This window comes from Schistocerca nitens, chromosome 3, assembly GCF_023898315.1.
Source record: "Schistocerca nitens isolate TAMUIC-IGC-003100 chromosome 3, iqSchNite1.1, whole genome shotgun sequence".
In the NCBI taxonomy this organism is placed as follows: Eukaryota; Metazoa; Arthropoda; class Insecta; order Orthoptera; family Acrididae; genus Schistocerca; species Schistocerca nitens.
Window position 1 is genome coordinate 132,415,944 of NC_064616.1, and position 19,653 is coordinate 132,435,596.

The 19,653-nt window shown below is 40.2% G+C and overlaps 1 protein-coding gene across 1 annotated transcript in view; it reads right to left on the reverse strand.

Moving 5' to 3' along the window:
• Nucleotides 1–19,653, reverse strand: part of LOC126249103 (Down syndrome cell adhesion molecule-like protein Dscam2) — a 171,090-nt gene that overhangs the window by 59,583 nt on the left and 91,854 nt on the right. The window contains exons 4-5 of the mRNA XM_049950754.1: nt 13,388–13,559; nt 1,520–1,644 (exon numbers count right to left, since the gene is read on the reverse strand). Coding sequence (XP_049806711.1) covers nt 1,520–1,644; nt 13,388–13,559 — 297 coding nt within the window. The remainder of the gene's footprint in view (nt 1–1,519; nt 1,645–13,387; nt 13,560–19,653) is intronic.

Consider the following 19,653-nt stretch of genomic DNA (forward strand, 5'->3'; position numbering starts at 1 on the left):
CTTTGCATTAAATTTTAGGCCACATCCTTGCTCAAGTTCTTTCCAAACATACTCCGCAAACAGGAAATCAAAAATGTAAATCATGAGAGTTTATTTGTCAAGGGTTCACCAAATTTAATCACACAAAAAGTCTAGAATCCTAGAAAATGAGGGTTGACTGAATCAAAGGCATGTGCAATTGAGAAAACTAATAAATTGTGATACAGAATCTCTAACCAGAACTTATCTTCAGGCGTCAAGACTTATAGTTCTGCCAAAAGACACAGATAAAAGTAAAAGGGACACACCATGTAGCTTTCGGAGCTAACAATTTCTTCATCAGGATGGAGAGAGTGATATTTCAGGGAATGTTAAAAAGGAAAGGCAGGTCACTTAAACCTCAAGATGAGAGAGATTCACCTGAAGATTAAGGTGTACTGAGGTAAAGCCCGTACAGACATATATAATTTATATAACAGAGGTACTTATGTAAACAATAAAGCAGAATAAAAGAAAAGCTTAAAAACAATGCATGTATTAAAGAGAAGGAGAGAGTTTTAACCAAATGATACATAAACAAAACTATTTATAAATGTTTCCAAGTTGAACATTTAGTAAGGGAAACAACTGAAAAAAAAAAGAGTATGAAGAAAAATAAAACATAACCCAATATAAAGCAAACATCAAATCTCACTAACAAAGATGAATGTGACACAGTAACTAAAAGCAGAGACAACATTCATTGTACAGTCTTCCCAGGATTCATTTAACTGTTTCTACTGATGAAGAGATAGGTAAAAAAACACTGGTAGTTATTAATGAATACAATAACTTACCAGTAGCAATGCAAGGTGTAGTGTATAACATCATTTGAAGAATAAAAAAGGAAACAGGCTTGGGAACATTAATGGTTCCTGAGAAATGCCCAAAGCTAGGGGTAAAGTAATAGAAATGGAACTTTCAAAACTTTTTACCTATTGTTTGTGGAGGAAGACAATCCCAAAAAGCTGGAACAATATTGCAGTTACTCTACTTCACAATAAACATGAAAGATGAGATATGTTTCCTCTTCATAACTGACATTTATTATTATTACTGACTGTGCAGAAAGAAAAATGAATTTTAATCGGGAAAAGAAACAAGCTATCTTTAGAAGTGGCTGGAATGCAATGAACCACTTTTAAACAGTGAAAAAGATTACACACAGCTATATTACATGTAAGATTGCTTCACTTCCCAACCATGAGAGTGAGAGTGGGAGTGGTAGAGATGGGGTGGGGACACATGGTAGAGCTCCATGAAAATGTCCTAGTCCTGCAATACAGCCACCAAAGATGGAACTACAAACAGCTTTAGAGAAAATTTCTATTCTAAGACAGACCAAACTTACTTTCACCACCCTTTCATGAACAGAAGCAAGATACAACTTAATACTATCCCCCCTTTCAAAACCATAAGAATACCCTATGCTTACTTCATAATGACTCAATAAAAGAATGGTCATTTGTTATCTACTTAAAGACCAATGGAACACTCTTACCATGAACAGAAAGATGTGCCACTTTACTGAGACCTGAGTCAATTCCATTTGATGCCTGGCACAAGTAATATCCTCTGTCATCTGGTTGAACACTATGGATCAGAAGGCTTCCATTCTGAAGAATCCTGGAAAACATCAAATATGTTTATTTTCATTGTAACAAAGTTTTGGGAATGAAAAGGTCTCACGAATCCAACATGTAAGACATAACATGAAATTTTATGTCAGTATATTTAGCCTGATTCTATGAAGCCAGAATAATAGTAGGCATTTCGGTTTCACCAAGTGAGTGAAACAGATTTTAACTGTAACCAAAACGAGCTTGAGGTCTTTGACACCAATGTATGATAAAATGAGTTTGAACAACATGTGATAATATTTTACTATTACATTATAGTTGATAAATTAAGGGCCTAATTTCCTAAACTCTCTTTAGAGACTATATGTAGTAGCTGTCAGACAGGATAAATCAAGCTCTTGTTAGTCCACGTCGGGGTATGAAGTCATGATAATGATTAGAGAGTCTTTAAAGTAATATCAAACATCTGAGATTGTATCTCTTACTTCAGTAGAAAACCATATACCGAATAAAATACAATAATGAAAAATTCTATTTGGAATGAAAGCAATGGAATGCATAAAGGAGGGAAGTGCACATGCTAGTGCCCGTGCACACACACATCCCCTCCGCCTATCTCCACCCCCCCCCCCCCCACCCCTCATATATGTCTCTCTCTCTCTCTCTCTCTCTCTCTCTCTCTCTCTCTCTCTCTCTCTCACACACACACACACACACACACACACACACACACACACACGTGGTCTTTGCACAATCTGAATGTTTATGTCAGACTGAGTCAGGGGGGAGGGGATCGAGGGAGAGCAAGGAAAGGGTATGGGAATACGATGCCAAAAAGAGGTCACGGGAATATGACACCAAGAAGAGGTCACCACAATATAGGCATGGTAGTAGCATATTGTGTATGGTGATACAGGGAGCAGGAATTGGAAAGGAGACAACTGTGCTTTGTCCAGATATCATGGTGCCACACCACAGTTGGCAACATGAATCAATATCGCAGGCATTAGAGAGGGCTCACTGCAATCTGTCACAACCAATGACAGGCATTCTAGAAGACCATGCCTCCCTCTCAGCATATCAGCACCCTCACGCTGAGGTCATTATAGAGCTGAGCTTGGAAGGACTTTGCCCCAATTCTAAATCACAGCTACAGCATTCAACATCATCATTTAAGACAATGATAATTGAAGGTTATGATGAAATGTACTTTTGTAAATCTAGCATTTTGTACTGGAAGAGAACATTTTGTTAATTGGTGCATAAAGTGCTTTCCTAGTCAGTGACAGTTGTAAATTATCAAGCAATCCTGTGGCAAAGAACTGTGACAAAGTTAAGTAATTTATGTAATAAAGTGACCTAATATTTCAAATGTTGTAGTCTGATGAGCCTTCTCCCAGAGTAATCAAAGAACCCACAGTCATGGCTGGAGAAAGTAGTTACATCTGGTCACAACAAGAAGAGTGAAAGAACAATGTGAATGGTGGATCATATTTTCATAGACCTACAAACTAAAGTAAAATAAGGAGATAAGGAGATCAGGGTGAAAGTACTAAGAGCTAATAAGCTATAAGCTGATAAGCTGATGAGAGGAAAGGATAGGTGGGTAGGGGGTGGTATGAATAAAGTGAGTGGGAAAAGAGGCAGTGAAAAGTGTATGCCACAAAATTCAGAATTGTAAAACTTACGGTCCAGGGATAGTGGGACTGAAGAATATGTTGTAAGGATAGTTCCCACTTATGCAATACAGAAAAGCTGATAATGGAGTGGGAGGACACTGAGGAGATATTCAGATGGAAAAACTTTTGAAGTGCTCATTGACTATGTTGTGCTTAGTAGCATGGTAATCATTGTTAGTTGTCCCAAGCAGGAAATTGTACTCCATATTTTATATTGTTCTGTGACATAGGCTAATTCTGCAGTGTTCATCTCTGGAATGCTAATTTAAAATGGGTCAGAACACCAGCTACATGAAAATTTTATGCAATTTGCACATTTATTCACTTATATTTGTGTAAATAATCTGACTTCCAGCACTTTCTTTATATCCAACTAAAATCATGACTGTCAGATAAATCAGCTTTCAAAACCTAAGTACAAAATATGTTTTTTATATTGATTGTATCAAAATTCATGGACAAACTATGCTATGTCGTGTATTTTCATTACGTTGAATTTGCGAAAAATGTATTCCTTGCTAGCATCAGTTGCCTGTGCTTATACAATTTTTGCACAACAATCCCTGTTTAAAACAATGTTTACCCCAAGTTTCAGTGTATATCTATGTGAATAAACATATACTTTTAAGAATTTTCTGAAGTTATGTATGTTGTACATAACATATTTCATGGTAAATGCATGATGGTGATTTATGGTTACTGCAGTACATATTATAACTAACATTTCATGTTACATTTATTTTTCCCTTTCCAACGTGAGTATATATTGTCTGCATTTATCACAAATTAACATTATTTTGAATTTTGTCACCAATTCTAACTAAAAATGTTTCAGAAAATAAGTAACTTTTATCTTGGGTTTTTCTGTTTTCTAAATAGGAATCTTGTTTTTTTTTCTTTTTTTTTTTTATTGTATTAACTGCTTCAGTTCTTAAAGAGAACCAGTAGTACTTTTAGCTTAACAAAATCCAGAAATTGAAAGCATATCAGCAGGTCTTATTTTAAAGTTATTTGTTTAATGTTCTGCAAAACAGTGCACCAGCCACAATGCAGTTGCACTAGATGAGTTAGTTGAAGCTTGTAAGAATCTGGAAATTGCCCCAACTACTGTCAAGCAATTGGAAGCTGCTGAAAATGAGTGTGTTGGGAAGGCTACTGAGAATCATGTACCAATGATACCAAAGGTACCTCAGTCACTCTCCTCTGCTGTAGATCTTCTGTTCTCTACAGAAAGTACTACATCAATCACTATTAATCCATTTTGCTGTACAGAGGAGACAGGGACCAGGAAGAACTCATGGTGTTACTCCAATCACCATAACCAAATAGTTAAAAGTATTGCCTTCCACTGCAACCAAAACTCAACCAGTAAGACTCAGTTCACTTGTTGAAGAACCTACTATGTCCCATGTCAAGAGGAGGAAAATACAACATGGTAAGAGTCTATTAATCACTAGCAATTCAAACTTATGGCAAATAATGAAATGGCAGTGTGAGACCTGGAAGAAACACCAGGTGCACTCAGTATGTATACCTCAGGGCCTTGTTCAGAGTTTTTAAGAGCTATACTGGGAGCCATTGAGGGAACAGGGTGTAAACAACTGCAGATTGTAGCACAGGTTGGAGCAAAAGATGCCTATCTCTGGATTCTGAAGTCAAACTTATATCATTCCAGAGACTAGCAGAGAAGGCTGAGAAGACCAACCTCACTCACTGAGTTTCAATGAAACTCATACTTGGCAGCATTGTCACCAGAACTTATCTTGGCTCTCTGGTTCTCCATGGAGTGGAAGGCTTGAAACAAAGACTGTTGTGTGACAAGATAGGCTGTGATATATTACGACATAGGTTTGAGAACTGTAGGGCCCCATACGTGCGTCATATGTGCACTACACACCAAATGCTGCTACCCTGTGTATGGGTTGCAGAAAAAAAAAAAAAAAAAAAAAAAAAAAAAAAAAAAAAAAAAAAAAAGGATTAGGCAACTGTCCTTTCCGTACACAATGACAGCTGTAGGAGGTCAAGAAATGTCAGTTTGTGATCCAAAGAAACACCACCTACAGGCCAGAGTATTAAAATCCTTACAATTAACTGACAAAGCACTCGCAATGAATTCCCTGAATTTGAAGTACTCCTAAAAAGCAGTGGTTCTCACATAATATAAGGTACAGAAAGCTGGTTAAAACCCAAAATGATAGCAGTATATTTTTTGGGGAAAACCTAAGTTTGCATCGAAATAATAGGCTAATAGGAAATAGTGGTGGTGTATTTGTCACAGTAGACAAGAAACTTATACCAACAGAGATAGAAATTAAAGCTAAATGTGACAATGGAAAATCCAGGATGGACTAATGACAGTACTATATACTACTGGCCATTAAAATTGCTACACCAAGAAGAAATGCAGATGATAAGCAGGTATTCATTGGACAAATATATCATACTAGAACTGACATGTGATTACATTTTCACACAATTTGGGTGCATAGATCCTGAGAAATCAGTACCCAGAACAACCACCTCTGGCCTTAATAATGGCTTTGATATGCCTGGGCATTGAGTCAAACAGAGCTTGGATGGCGTGTACAGGTACAGCTGCCCATGCAGCTTCAACACGATACAATAGTTCATCAAGAGTAGTGACTGGCGTATTGTGACGAGACAGTTGCTCAGCCACCATTGACCAGACGTTTTCAATTGGTGAGAGATCTGGAGAATGTGCTGGCCAGGGGATCAGTCAAACATTTTCTGTATCCAGAAAGGCCCGTACAGGACCTGCAACATACGGTCGTGCATTATCCTGCTGAAATTTAGGGTTTCGCAGGGATCGAATGAAGGGTAGAGCCACGGGTGCCGTCAATGTGAACAAGAGGTGACCGAGACTTGTAACCAATGGCACCCCATAACATCACGCCGGGTGATAAGCCAGTATGGCGATGACGAATACACGCTTCCAATGTGGGTTCACTGCGATGTCGCCAAACACAGATGCGACCACCATGATGCTGTAAACAGAACCTGGATTCATCCGAAAAAATGACGTTTTGCCATTCGTGCACCCAGGTTCGTCGATGAGTACACCATCGCAGGCGCTCCTGTCTGTGATGCAGCGTCAAGGGTAACCGCAGCCATGGTCTCCGAGCTGATAGTCCATGCTGCTGCAAACATTGTCGAACTGCTCGTGCAGATGGTTGTTGTCTTGCAACCGTCCCCATCTGTTGACTCAGGGATCGAGACGTGGCCGCACGATCCGTTACCGCCATGCGGATAAGATGCCTGTCATCTCGACTGCTAATGATTCGAGGCCATTGGGATCCAGCACGGCATTCTTTATTACCCTCCTGAACCCACCGATTCCATATTCTGCTAACAGTCATTGGATCTCGACCAACGCGAGCAGAAATGTCGCGATACGATAAACCGCAATCGCGATAGGCTACAATTAGACCTTTATAAAAGTCGGAAACATGATGGTACGCATTTCTCCTCCTTACACAAGGCATCACAATAACGTTTCACCAGGCTGCACCGGTTAACTGCTGTTTGTGTATGACAAATTGGTTGGAATCTTTCCTCATGTCAGCACGTTGTAGTTGTCGCCACTGGCGCCAACCTTGTGTGAATGCTCTGAAAAGCTAATCATTTGCATATCACAGCATCTTCTTCCTGTCGGTTAAATTCTGCATATGTAGCACGTCATCTTCGTGGTGTAGCAATTTTAATGGCCAGTAGTGTAGAGAGGATAGGCTACCACTCACCATGTAGTGGAAATGTTGAGTTGCAGACAGGCACAACAAAACGATTGCTAAACAAATATGCTTTTGGCCAAACAGCCTTCTTCTTCTACACACACACACACACACACACACACACACACACACACACACACACACACACACACACACACAACATCTACATATGTAGAAGAAATGCAGCTCACATTTAAAAGAATATTTGAGCAATCGGTTGACACATATGTACCTGGCCAAACAGTTCATGATGGGAAGCATACTCCACAGTATACAGTCACCATAAATAAATTTCTAAAGAAACAGAGACTAGTGCATAACATGTGTAAAACAAAGTATAGGGCTAAATAGAGACAGATGATGAATGAAATGTGCTTGGCTGTCAAGAGAGCTCTGTGTGAAGCCATCAATTACTACTGTAGCAAAATATTACTGAGAGATTTCTCATAAAATCCAAAGAAATTCTGGTCCTATGTAAAAGCTGTTACTGGTGCAACAGTTAATGTCCATATGCTTATGGGCAAGATGGGAAATAAAACTGAGAGTAGTAAATGAGATGCAGAAATGGTGAACTCTGTGTTCAGATGCTCCTATATAAAATAAAATGCTGGAGTATTGCCACTGTGTGATTCTCATGGCACTGCAAAGATGAGTGAAATAGATTTTAGCATCAATGGTGTTCAGCCACAGCTGGAGCTGTTGAAACTCAAAAAAGCTCCAGGGCCCGATGGAATCCTCATCAGATTCTATTGCAAATTAGCAGCTGAGCTAGCCTCTCTTTCAGCCATAATCTATCACAGAACCCTCTAACAAGAAACCATGCCCAGTAGGTGGAATAAAACACAGGTTATATACATCTATAAGAAGGGTAGCAGAAGTGACCCACACACAAGCTGTCCAATATCCTTGACACCCATTTGTTGTAGAATCATGGAACATATTCTAAACTCAACCATAATGAGGTCTCTTGAATAGAATGACCAACTCCATGCAGACCAGCATGGATTCCAAAAACATTAATCATGTGAAACCCAATTCGCACTTGATGAGTTCTTCTCGGGTTAACAGCCGAGTGGTGGCATTGTCTTGTCACAACATTTCGAGGAGTTTTGTACCCATCATCTTCTGGCGAAGTGTCGGGATGCTGTGTTCTGCATATCTATATATTTGCTTGGCCATTGTCCACTTCTGTAGGGCATCCAATCACATTCTTCTGGAAAGGGGGTACCACGTCGGTGGTGGTGGGGGACCGCGGCATGGCCCGGCGTCGAGACTGGGTGGCTATCCAATCTGTCTGCGGATGCCGCTGCCTTCAGATTGGAACATTCCTGATGTATTTTGTCAATTGTGGGATTCCATGCTGCACTGAGCTGAAAACCGCTATCTCTGTTTACTAAATTGTTGTGCAGACATATCTCCACTGCCTCTTTGAAGATCCAGTCCCAGCTGCAGAGCTTCTTCGTTTTTTTCGAATTCGAAGGTGTGTCCCTCAATAATGCTATTTTCTGCTACTGTGGACTTGTTTGTCTATCCTAGTCATATGTTCCTGGTGTGTTTAGTACAGCACTAGGAGATACATCATTGTGTCTGCCCAATATATTCCATCCCACATTTGCAATCAATACTGTAAATGCCCAGTGTCTGCAACCCCAGGTGGTCTTTGGTTCAGCCAAGTGTATCTTTTACTTTCTGTGGTGCATGAAAGATGGTCGTTATTTCATGCTTCTTTAATATTCTTGCCAGCTTGGCTGTCGGTGATCCAGCAAATCGCAGAAAGGCCACATGTTTTGCTTCATCTTCTTCTGGTTTCTCCTCCCGCCTCCTATCTGCCCAAAAGGCGCATCTTATTTGTGTCTTGGTGTACCCGTTCTTTTGGAAGGTTTCCCACAGATGTACTAACTCACGCGGCAAACTCTTGCTGTCACAGATCGACCTGGCTCTTTGTACTAAGGTGTTTTGTACCAAGTTATGATGTGCTGGGTGGTGGCAGCTCTGAGCATTGAGATATAAGTCCATGTGCATCTTCTTCCTGTAGACCGAGTGTTCCAACATACTATCTGGATTTTTCTTGATCAAAATATTCAAGAAGGGAAGGCAGCCATTTCTTCTACCTCCATGGTGAATTTGATGCTCTCATGTATGCCACTGAGATGGCGTAGGAACTCCTGTAGTTTTTCCTTGCCATGGGGCCACACTACAAAAGTGTCGTCTATGTATCTGTAGAACACCTTTGGTTTATGGCGGGCAGTGTTCAGTGCCACATCTTCAAAGTGCTCCATGTACAAGTTGTCAATACCTGGGGCCAGGGGGGGAACCCATGGCAACACCATCTGTTTGCTCATATAATTTTGCACCACATTTGAAGTATGTTGTGGTTAACACGAGATGAAAAAGTCTGAGTGTGTCCTCATCAAAGTGATCTTCAAGTAGAGCTAAAGAATCATCCAGTGGCACTCAGGTGAAAAGAGAAGTGACATCAAAGCTGACTAGTAGATCATTATCATCCAGGCATAACCCTTGGAGTGTCTTAACAAATTCGGTCGAGTTCTTGACATGGTGAGGACAGCAGCCCACGAGTGGTTTTAACAGCTGTGCTAGGTACCTGGCTACACCATACACAGGAGAATTTATGGTGTTCAATATAGGACGTAGTGGGACATTCTCCTTATGGATCTTCGGGAGGCCATATAGTCGCTGTGAAGCTGGTGCCTGAGGGTACAGCTTCCTGATGGTGTTTCTGTCAAGTCCTGAGCTGTTGAGAAGATCGATAGTCTTGCGCGTAACAGAAGTAGTCATGTCTTTACCCACTTCTTTGAATGTTGGATCTTGTAGTGAGGTGTCGATCTTCTCCTAGTAATCTTCTGACTTCAGGAAGACTGTCACATTCCCTTTGTCTGCTGCTAAGAGCACTATATCCTTGTCATCGCGAAGGTTCATCAGTGCCTTGCGATCTTCTGCCATAATGTTGTTCCTCGGCATTCTTGCTTTCTTGAGTACCCTGATGGTCTCCTTCCTCACTTCCTTGGCTGCTCTCAGAGTGAGTGCACATATGGCTTGCTCAACATTGCTAATGAGGCCACATTTTGGTAATGTTCTTGGAATCGGAGCAAAGTTCAGGCCTTCCGACAGCACACAGATTGTTGGCTCATCCAGTGCTTTGTCAGGTTGATGACAGTCTTAATATTGCTGGCTTTCTCCTCCTGTTGACGTCCACCGGGAAGTCTGAGGAACTTCTTGCACTGTTTGTTGGTGGCTTTCTTCTTGTAGAGATCACTGCTATCATACGTGTTGCCGGCCAGCCACCCGAAGTGTGTGCTGGGAGAGTGGAAGCTAGGTACAGGTGGTGAGTGAGCAAAGTCTTGGCGTTCTTGTTGAGTTCCATTCTGGTAACACGTATGTGTTCCCGTACCAAGGCTGAACCAGCCAGTTGTAATATGCATTCTGTCCTCATCGTGTGACAGGATGCCACAAGTTCACAAACTGCGACATCACTTCCTTATCCCAACACCTTAGCAAGAAGGCTAATGTGCTGAGCAGCCTTCCCTTCTTGATTCGTAGATTCTTCAGCATCTTGTAGCTGCACTGGATATCCTCCCCGCAGAGGTGTGATATATGCGACTGAAGTCTTTCTCAGCATATTCCACTGATGAATTCTTTTTGGGTCTGAGTGGTGGCGTCATCTTGTCGCAACGTTTCAATGAGTTTCGTACCCATCATCTTCTGGCGAAGTGTCGGGATACTGTGTTCTACATATCTATATAGCTGCTTGGCCATTGTTTGCTTCTGTAGGCTGGCCAATCGTGTTCCTGCGGAAGGGGATAAGGGGATACCACATCGGTGGTGGTGGGGGGCTGCGGCGTGGTCCGGCGTCGAGACCCGGTGGCTATCCAATCTGTCTGTGGATGCTGCTGCCTTCAGATCAGAACATTTCTGACGTTTTTGTCAATTGTGGGATTCTATGCTACACTGAGCTGAAAACTGCTATCCCTCTGTTTACTAAATTGTTGTGCACACATATCTCCACTGCCTCTTTGAATATCAAGTCCCATAAATCGTCTGGGACTCGATCTTAACAAAGGTAAATAACATTTCACTTCCTGTATTTTATCCTTGCTACCTTGAGCATTTCAAAGTATGTAGCCTAGTCAACATTGCAAAAATCTTTCCTAGAAATTTTGTAAACACAGGTTTGCCCTCCTTCAGTCTTCCTTCTACCATAAATTATAGGGTCAGTTTGATCTTGTGCATTTTTCTGGGACCCAAACTGAACATGCCCAACGTTGACATCTAGCAGTCTTTCAGCTCTCCTGTAAATAATGAGTGTTACTGTTTTGCAACCATTACTTATGAAACAAATAGTTCAGCAGTATTCATACCTGCCAATACTTGCCTTATTTGGGATCAAGATTATTGAATTCTTTTTGAAAAAAGTCTGAAGGTAATCTGTTTGTCACATACCTTATGCATACTATGGGGAATAGTTTTATTGTGGTTGGTTTCATGAATACAAAAAAGAAAAGTGTTCTGCTTGTCTGTCTTATAAATGCAGATACATTTGAAAAAGATCATATGGTGATAGATTTCAGGAAACTATATTCAGTTAGTAGTCAATGGTAGAGTTTGTAGACCCTTCATGAACTGACAAGAAATTTCAAAATTTATACTAAGCACTGTTCTATTGGGTAATTTTATATGTAAGGAGACCTCATCTCACATTGTTAGAATTTCTTACAGCACAATAAATTCATCATGACATTACCTGTTAGCTAAACCACCCATCTGAGTGCAAACACAGATGACAAAATAGATATAATATACATTATCAGTACTGACAAGTGTCTTTCTTAATTCAAATGGCTCTGAGCACTATGGGACTCAACTGCTGTGGTCATCAGTCTCTTTCTTAATTATCTGTATTTTTGACACATTAACATTTAACTGTCAGCCAGGAGATGAAGTTGGCCATAAATGTCATGGGGACAGTTCTAAAAATGACTTCACAGCTTTGATATTACTGATGGAGGGGTATTCTGCCGTCCACTGAACCTACACAATATACCCATCCATCCTTACATAACCCCTGCTCCCAACCCCCTACCTCATGGCTCATATCCCTGTAGTAGACCTAGATGCAAGACCTGTCCCATACATTCTCCTACCACCACCTACTCCGCTCCATTCACTAACATCAACTATCCGATCAAAGGCAGGGCTGTCCGCATCTCGTGGTCATGCGGTAGCGTTCTCGCTTCCCACGCCCGGGTTCCCGGGTTCGATTCCCGGCGGGGTCAGGGATTTTCTCTGCCTCGTGATGGCTGGGTGTGGTGTGCTGTCCTTAGGTTAGTTAGGTTTAAGTAGTTCTAAGTTCTAGGGGACTGATGACCATAGATGTTAAGTCCCATAGTGCTCAGAGCCATTTGAACCATTTTCAAAGGCAGGGCTACCTGTGAAATCAGTCATGTGATTTACAAGCTAAGCCACAACTACTGTGCTGCATTCCATGTAGGCATGACAACCAACAAGCTGCCTGTCCACATGAATGGCCACTGACAAACTGTGGCCAAGAAACAAGTGGACCAACCTGTTGCTGAACATGCTGCCAAACATGATATCCCTCATTTCAATGACTGCTTCATAGCCTATGCCATATGGATCCTTCCCACCAACACCAGCTTTTCTGAATTGCACAGGTGGGAACTTTCCCTGCATTACATCCTATGCTCCTGTAACCCTCCTGGCCTCAACCTTTATTAGTCACTGTCCTCACCCATCCAGCCCCCTTGCTGTTCCAATTCCAGCACTACACAGCTGTCATTTCACCGCCATTTGCTTCTCTCCTGCCCTCTGTCTAAACTGCAGCACTTTACTGTCCACCACTCCCACTACACTATTCCTCCCCCTCCCTGCCCCAGCCTCCTCCTTACCCCCACCCAGTTGCTACTCCCATCATGCACTGGTGCTGCTGCTTGCAGTGTAGTTTCAGTTTCCTGAGACTGTAGATGTGTGTGCGAGTTGCATTTGTATGAATATGTGTGTGTGTGTGTGTGTGTGTGTGTGTGTGTGTGTGTGTGTGTGTGTGTGTGGTGTGTGTGTGTGTGTGTGTGTGTGTTTGTGTGTGTGTCTATTGTTGACAAAGGCATTAATGGCCAAAAGCTATAATTGTGTGAATCTTTTTGTTATGCCTATCATGACTCAGCATCTCCAATATATGGTGTGTAGCAACTTTCCTTCTCTAATATTGTTACATTCCATCCTGGATTTTCCATTGTATGATTTAAGCATAGATGCTGTAACAACAAGCAAGATTATTGCCATAAGCTTTGTCTGTTAATTTTGGGACACTTTGGACTGCCTTACACACTTGTAATTCATCCTTGTGTTATCCAGTTCCTGATACTGAGGAGGTAGGGAACCTGTGTCCTTCATCCAGTGAATATGTGGTGCTGGAGACCCCTCTGCAGCACAGGCCAGCGTGACACGTTGTCCAGCTATTACCTCCATATCGTGGGGTTCCACTCTCCATGTAGGTGGTACTGCAGAAGAATTTGATATGTGATAACATTTTGTACAGCACAATAAATAAGATGTTATGAATCACTCAATTTTCTGATTATTAGTTTGATGGATAACCTTAAGTCTTAAATTTTTATTTTACCTAGCTATCATTACATGAAGAAACTTCATTTTCTAAACATTCAATAATCCACACTTATCAGTCCAAAACAGTAGAGAGAAAGAAAGAGAGAGACAGAGAGAGAGGGAGAGAGAGAGAGAGAGAGTTGTGTGTGTGTGTGTGTGTGTGTGTGTGTGTGTGTGTGTGTGTGTGTGTGTGTGTGTGTGCACTACTTGCACTGTGGTACCACAGTTTGAAAACTTGAAAACACATTAATATATATCCTGTTACAAGTTACTAAGTGCCACCTATCACCTATCTGTCACCTGTACATATGTGGTTGCATTTCTACATTGCTTCTTAGGATGAAGTCTGAAAAGCAAAGCACCAGCATATCACAAAATTTCCACAGAACATTAGAAAGCTGGCCTGGATTATGTACTTTTCTTTTTGGTGCATCAGAGTCAATAAATGTAAGATTATAATCCTCAATATAAATACATTTATCTAATTTTAAACATCAAGAAAACAAAATTGTATTTCAACAAATACCATGTAAGAACATGTATTATGTTAAGAAACACTCATACAGAAACATTTTCATACACCAACACTTACTCATTCACCCAACTGCTTACGTTCTTGTGTGAAATGTTCTACTAATAATAAAATATATACAGCTATACATAATGGGGAAGGCAAAGGAAGGGAAGCTAAAAACATAACATGATCTGCACCATGGAATGTTGGTAAATTATGATCTATGATCTGAAATGATGCAAAGTAGCCCTGACAAGTGCTACATTTTCTCATTCAATCTGCAGAAGGCTCCAATGTGTACAGTATTCATGGTCTCATGGCATATTTTGGATATAGTTCTTGGTCCATTTCCTTTTTATTCATCTAACCATTGGTAGATCTTCCATGTAAATTTCAATCAAACTTAAGCACCATGAGAGAGTTTTCTATCAAACAAAGCATATAGAATAACTTGCACTCAAAAAGACTACCACTGCTTTCAGTAATCCATGCAACAGGTAAAATGTCAACAAGTATGCCTGTCTTGAATGTTTGTTATTAGTTATGACACACTGATGAGCCAAAACATTATGAAGACTTGCTCAATACTGTGTTGGTCCAAAACTGGAATTCAATACAGCAGCAATTCTGCACAGTACGATCTGGCAAGTCTTTGTTAGGTCTCTGGATGTGTTTGGCAGCAGATGTCTATGCAAGGGTCATGCATTTCCCATGAACTAGGGGCTTGTGGTTTGATAGTGCAGAGACAGCAACCACAAGTATTTCTGACCTGTTCTACATGGAATTCCCAAAGAAACTCGTTTAGGCATGTGTATTCCAATACAGAGATTTGTAAACAGGCAGAATACAGCACTTTGGTCGGCAATGCTTATATAAGACAACAAGTGTCTGGCACAGTTGTTATATTGGTTACTGCTGCTACAATGGCAGATTATCAAGATTTAAGTGAGTTTGAATGTGATGTTATAGTGCATGAGCGATGGGACACAGCATATCCGAGGTAGCGATGAAGTGGGGATTTTCCTGTATGACTATTTCACAAGTGTACCATGAATATCAGGAATCTGGTAAAACTTCAAATCTCTGACATTGCTGTGGCTAGAAAAAGATCCTGCAAGAACAGGACCAATGATGACTGAAGAGAATCATGCAATGTGACAGAGGTGCAACCCTTCCGCAAACTGCTGCAAATTTCAATGCTTGGGCATCAACAAGAGTTAGCATGTGAACCATTCAATGAAACATCATTGATATGGGCTTTCAGAGCCAAAGGCTCACTCACACACTCTTCATGGCTGCATGACACAAAGCTTTATGTCTTGCCTGCACCCGTCAATACAGACATTGGACTGTTGATGACTGGGAACATGTCGCCTGGTCAGACGAGTCTCATTTCAAATTGTATTGAGTGTGTGGATGTGTATGGGTACTGAGACAATCACATGAATGCAAGGACCCCACATGTCAGCAGGGACTGCTCATGCTGGTGGAGGCTCTGTAATGGTGTTGGGTTGAAATATGCTCACTATTTTTATACTTGAATTTAGCATATTTTGTGACAGTACTCACTTTTCCATGGATGTTTATAAGATGATATTTGACTTTTTTGTGTTGGCTTCAGTGGTCTAGTAAAAGTATGATTCCATATTTCGTCGGCTGCGGAAATGTCCTGGTTCAATGCGTTTGCCTCATTTTTGGTGCTTCAAATACCATTTTTCCAAATGTGCTTCCTTCTTGATGTTTATATAAAAAAAGTAGTAGAATAACTCATTTTTGCTGGTCACTTGCAAATTATTATAACGGGGATCTGTACATTGTTGCACCATCACACACCGAGTGTTTACTGCCGACTGACTACGGTCAAAGACGACTCCAGCATCAAAGACATTTCATACAACACACAAGCTTCCGCTTGTAACCAGTCTCTCTGATATTATTCGTCATATCTACTAATATTAATCAATATGCTGTCACTCTCGAACATATAAGCAAATTAGCATAAAATAAGGCAAGTTACAATTCACAAAAAATATTGTGACAAAAATATAAGAAAACATTTACAACCTCCCTCATTAGATTTGGTATCGACAAATCTGGTAGAAAATAACACATCTCCCAGATCCACTACAGGGTGTGTGCATCTGGATATGACTCTGACAGGTGACTCATATTAAGCATCCTGTCTGATCACCTGCATCCATTCATGCCCACTGTGCACTCCAACAGACTTGGGCAATTCCAGCAGGACAATGTGACACCCCACACATCCAGAATTGCTATAGAGTGGCTCCAGGAACACTCCTCTGAGATTTAAACACTTCCACTCTCCACCAAAGTCCCTAGACATAAACACTATTGTGCATATCTGGGATACCTTGCAACGTTCTCATACTCTCACAGATTTATGAATAGCCCTGCAGGATTCATTATATCAATTTCCTCCAGCACTACTTCAGACATTAGTCGAGTCCATGCCAAGTTGTGTTGTGGCACTTCTGCATGCTCGTAGGGACTCTACATGATATTAGGCATGAGTACCAGTTTCTTTGGCTCTTCAGTGCATTAGGTTCAGAACAGGAGAATTTGGTAGTTAAGACATCAACATTATTCTGCTCCTCAAAACACTTATCATGATTCTGGTCTTGTGACACAGACAGTTATCCTGTTCATAGATGCCATTGCCACTGGCAATCTAGCATGAAGAGATGCTGGTTATCTGCAGTAATGTTTATGTAGTCTACATTTGCCATGGTGCCTTTGGTTACTACCACTGGTTTCACAGAAGCCCAGGTGAATGTCCTGCAGAGTTATTGCAGCCCCACCAAAATGAATCCATGGCATGGCGCTTTCTTTGAGCAGCCATTCACCTGGATGATGATGTATCCAGACATGACCATTAAACTGGTGCAACAAGAAATGTGGTTCATCAGACAACATGACATTTCCATTGACCCATGGACCAGTCTCAATGATCCATTTATTGCAAGGTCTGTTCATTCACCAGCCATCCTGGACAGGCTGCATCAAATTTACAATATTGATTTATGTAAATACAAAAAAAATATGTGGTGTTACAACTAATGTAACATATTAAACATTTTAGTACAGCATACATTTTTGATCAACATGTATTTCATTTACAGATTTAGTAAGTTTAGAGAAACTTCAGTAGATCCATTCATTGTCATTAGAGTAAAAAATTCCTGTGTTGAGTATAGCAGCCATTGCTTTAGTCTCCTGCAATTTTTTCTTGAATTTATCCAGTGGTAAGATCTGCATTTCCAAAGGTAGTGAACTGAACATTCTCATGGCAATCTTTGAAAAGATATCTCTTTCTTTCCAACAGTTAACAGCTAGGTGGCTCTGATTTGAGTGTTTTGACTGTATATCTCACTCCTACTGCTGAAAGTACCTACATTTTCCTTAACATCGGCGAGGAACAATAATACACAGTAGTTGTAAACAGTCATTATTCCCAATTTAATGAATAATGGCATGTGGTGCTCCTGCTTACTACTTGGTGTATAATTCTTACCACCTTCTTTTGCAGTTAGAGAATGTCCTTGTAGGTTGATGAATGACCTCAACAGCTACAGTCCTTTGCAAATATGTCTCTGGAATAGAGAATGACATATAATTACTAGATACTCCACTGTATTTACTCTTTTCTATCTCCTCAAGAGGTATATTGCACATGACAGTTTCTTACATGCATGCTGTATCTGTTCCATGAAAGTTTCTGATCTATCACAAAATCCAGTATTTTCAGTTTTTACATGGCCCAGGCACGTTTTCTGAGGTTGCCAACAATATGCCGAGTTTTTTCTTTGTATATTTTCATTTTATTTGAGATGAACTACTCCTTGTCCATTCCAAATAGCACATCTGATCCACCATTAAAAACAGCACATCTGATTGGAGGACTAGCTGGGTAGAATTATTTCCTTTGGAAATAAGAGTAGTGTCACTAGCAAATTATACTGCGTGACCATCTTGTATTAGATCATTTACAAATATAAGAAAAGGAGAGGGCCTATCACAGATATTATTGGCATGCTGTGTTATAACTTCTGCTTCTGGGATGTTATTCATTCAACTGATACCATCTTCTGTCAGTTTTGTAAGTAACACTGATAGGTAGCTAGTACAGTGCCTCCCACGCCTCTGTATATTTACTGTGTAAATAATGTTTTGTGGGGAGCGCAGTCAAACACTTCACTGATGTTACACAATGCGGGTGCCACAGACTCTCTTCTCAAATGACAGCTATATTTTTGTGAATAAATCCAATGCAGCAGCAGTAGCTTTTTTGAAAAGCATGGTTTTCCTCAAAGTAATACAAAATCTGATTTTTCATACCACATTCCATTACCTTGGCTAGGACTGTAATAATTGAAATTGGTCTACAACTTGTAGATGTAGATACTTAACAGAAGTCCCTGTTTTTGTAAACTAATGCTGTCTGTGCCAGATTCCAAAAGTTTGGGGACACTCCTATGAATAAGCAGATGTTTATTGCTTTGGCTAATAGCTGTGCTGGTTCAGTGACAATTTTATTAAGGATAGTACAGGATATCACATGAGTGTCTACACTTCCCAAAAGTTTTGAAGTTTTCACTATTTACTCTAAGTCATTTGGTTGCACTTTCTTCCAGTTTTCCATTTTGCAGTGACTTTTATTTGATAGGGTAAACACAGGGTCCACTCTCAGGTCTGGTATTTCATTTACAATGTTTTCAATAAATTTAATGAAATAGTCATTAAAATAATCAGGCTGATAGCATTTAAGCAGTAAGTACAAATTTTCCTCTTCTCTATTATTATTATTATTATTATTCTGTTCCTTTATTTATTTTCTGTATAGCTTTTTAGCCTTTAAGAAATTACAGAAAATTTAGTTTCAATGTCTATGGGTGCCTTGGAACAATCGTTCAAGATTTGCATAATGCTTATTAGTTTAGCTAATTTAAGTGTGTACTACACCTTTGCTTTGACAGGTATTTTGTCTTTCTTTTGATTTGAACTTATGAACAGTTGAAATATATCTTTCTTACTTGGTTTTCAGTGTTTGGAACAAGCACTTTAATGCATCATTAGGTACCATTTACATGGCTTTCTGTTACCGTTCAATTTCAGACAGTCAGGTTCTAAATGTATCTTGCTTTCCCTGTGTAACAACTATGCTGAGAAATTTGTAACCTTCTCACTATGTATGTGGCTGCTGATTTCTCACAGTCGTTTTGTGTGTCCCCATAATTAGTGCACTGGATTCGTGCCAAGGATCAACTAAATTTGTTTTGTAGCCTGAACTATCAATATTTGTTATAATGGTGATGAAAAGCCACCACCTCTAGTTGGAAGTCTATTTACTACAAAGAGCCCATAACTGATTACCAGATTCAAGAAAACTCTCCTTTGTACCCTTCTGTCACCTATTCATGTATCAAAGGCACTCCACAATAGTTCTGTTAACT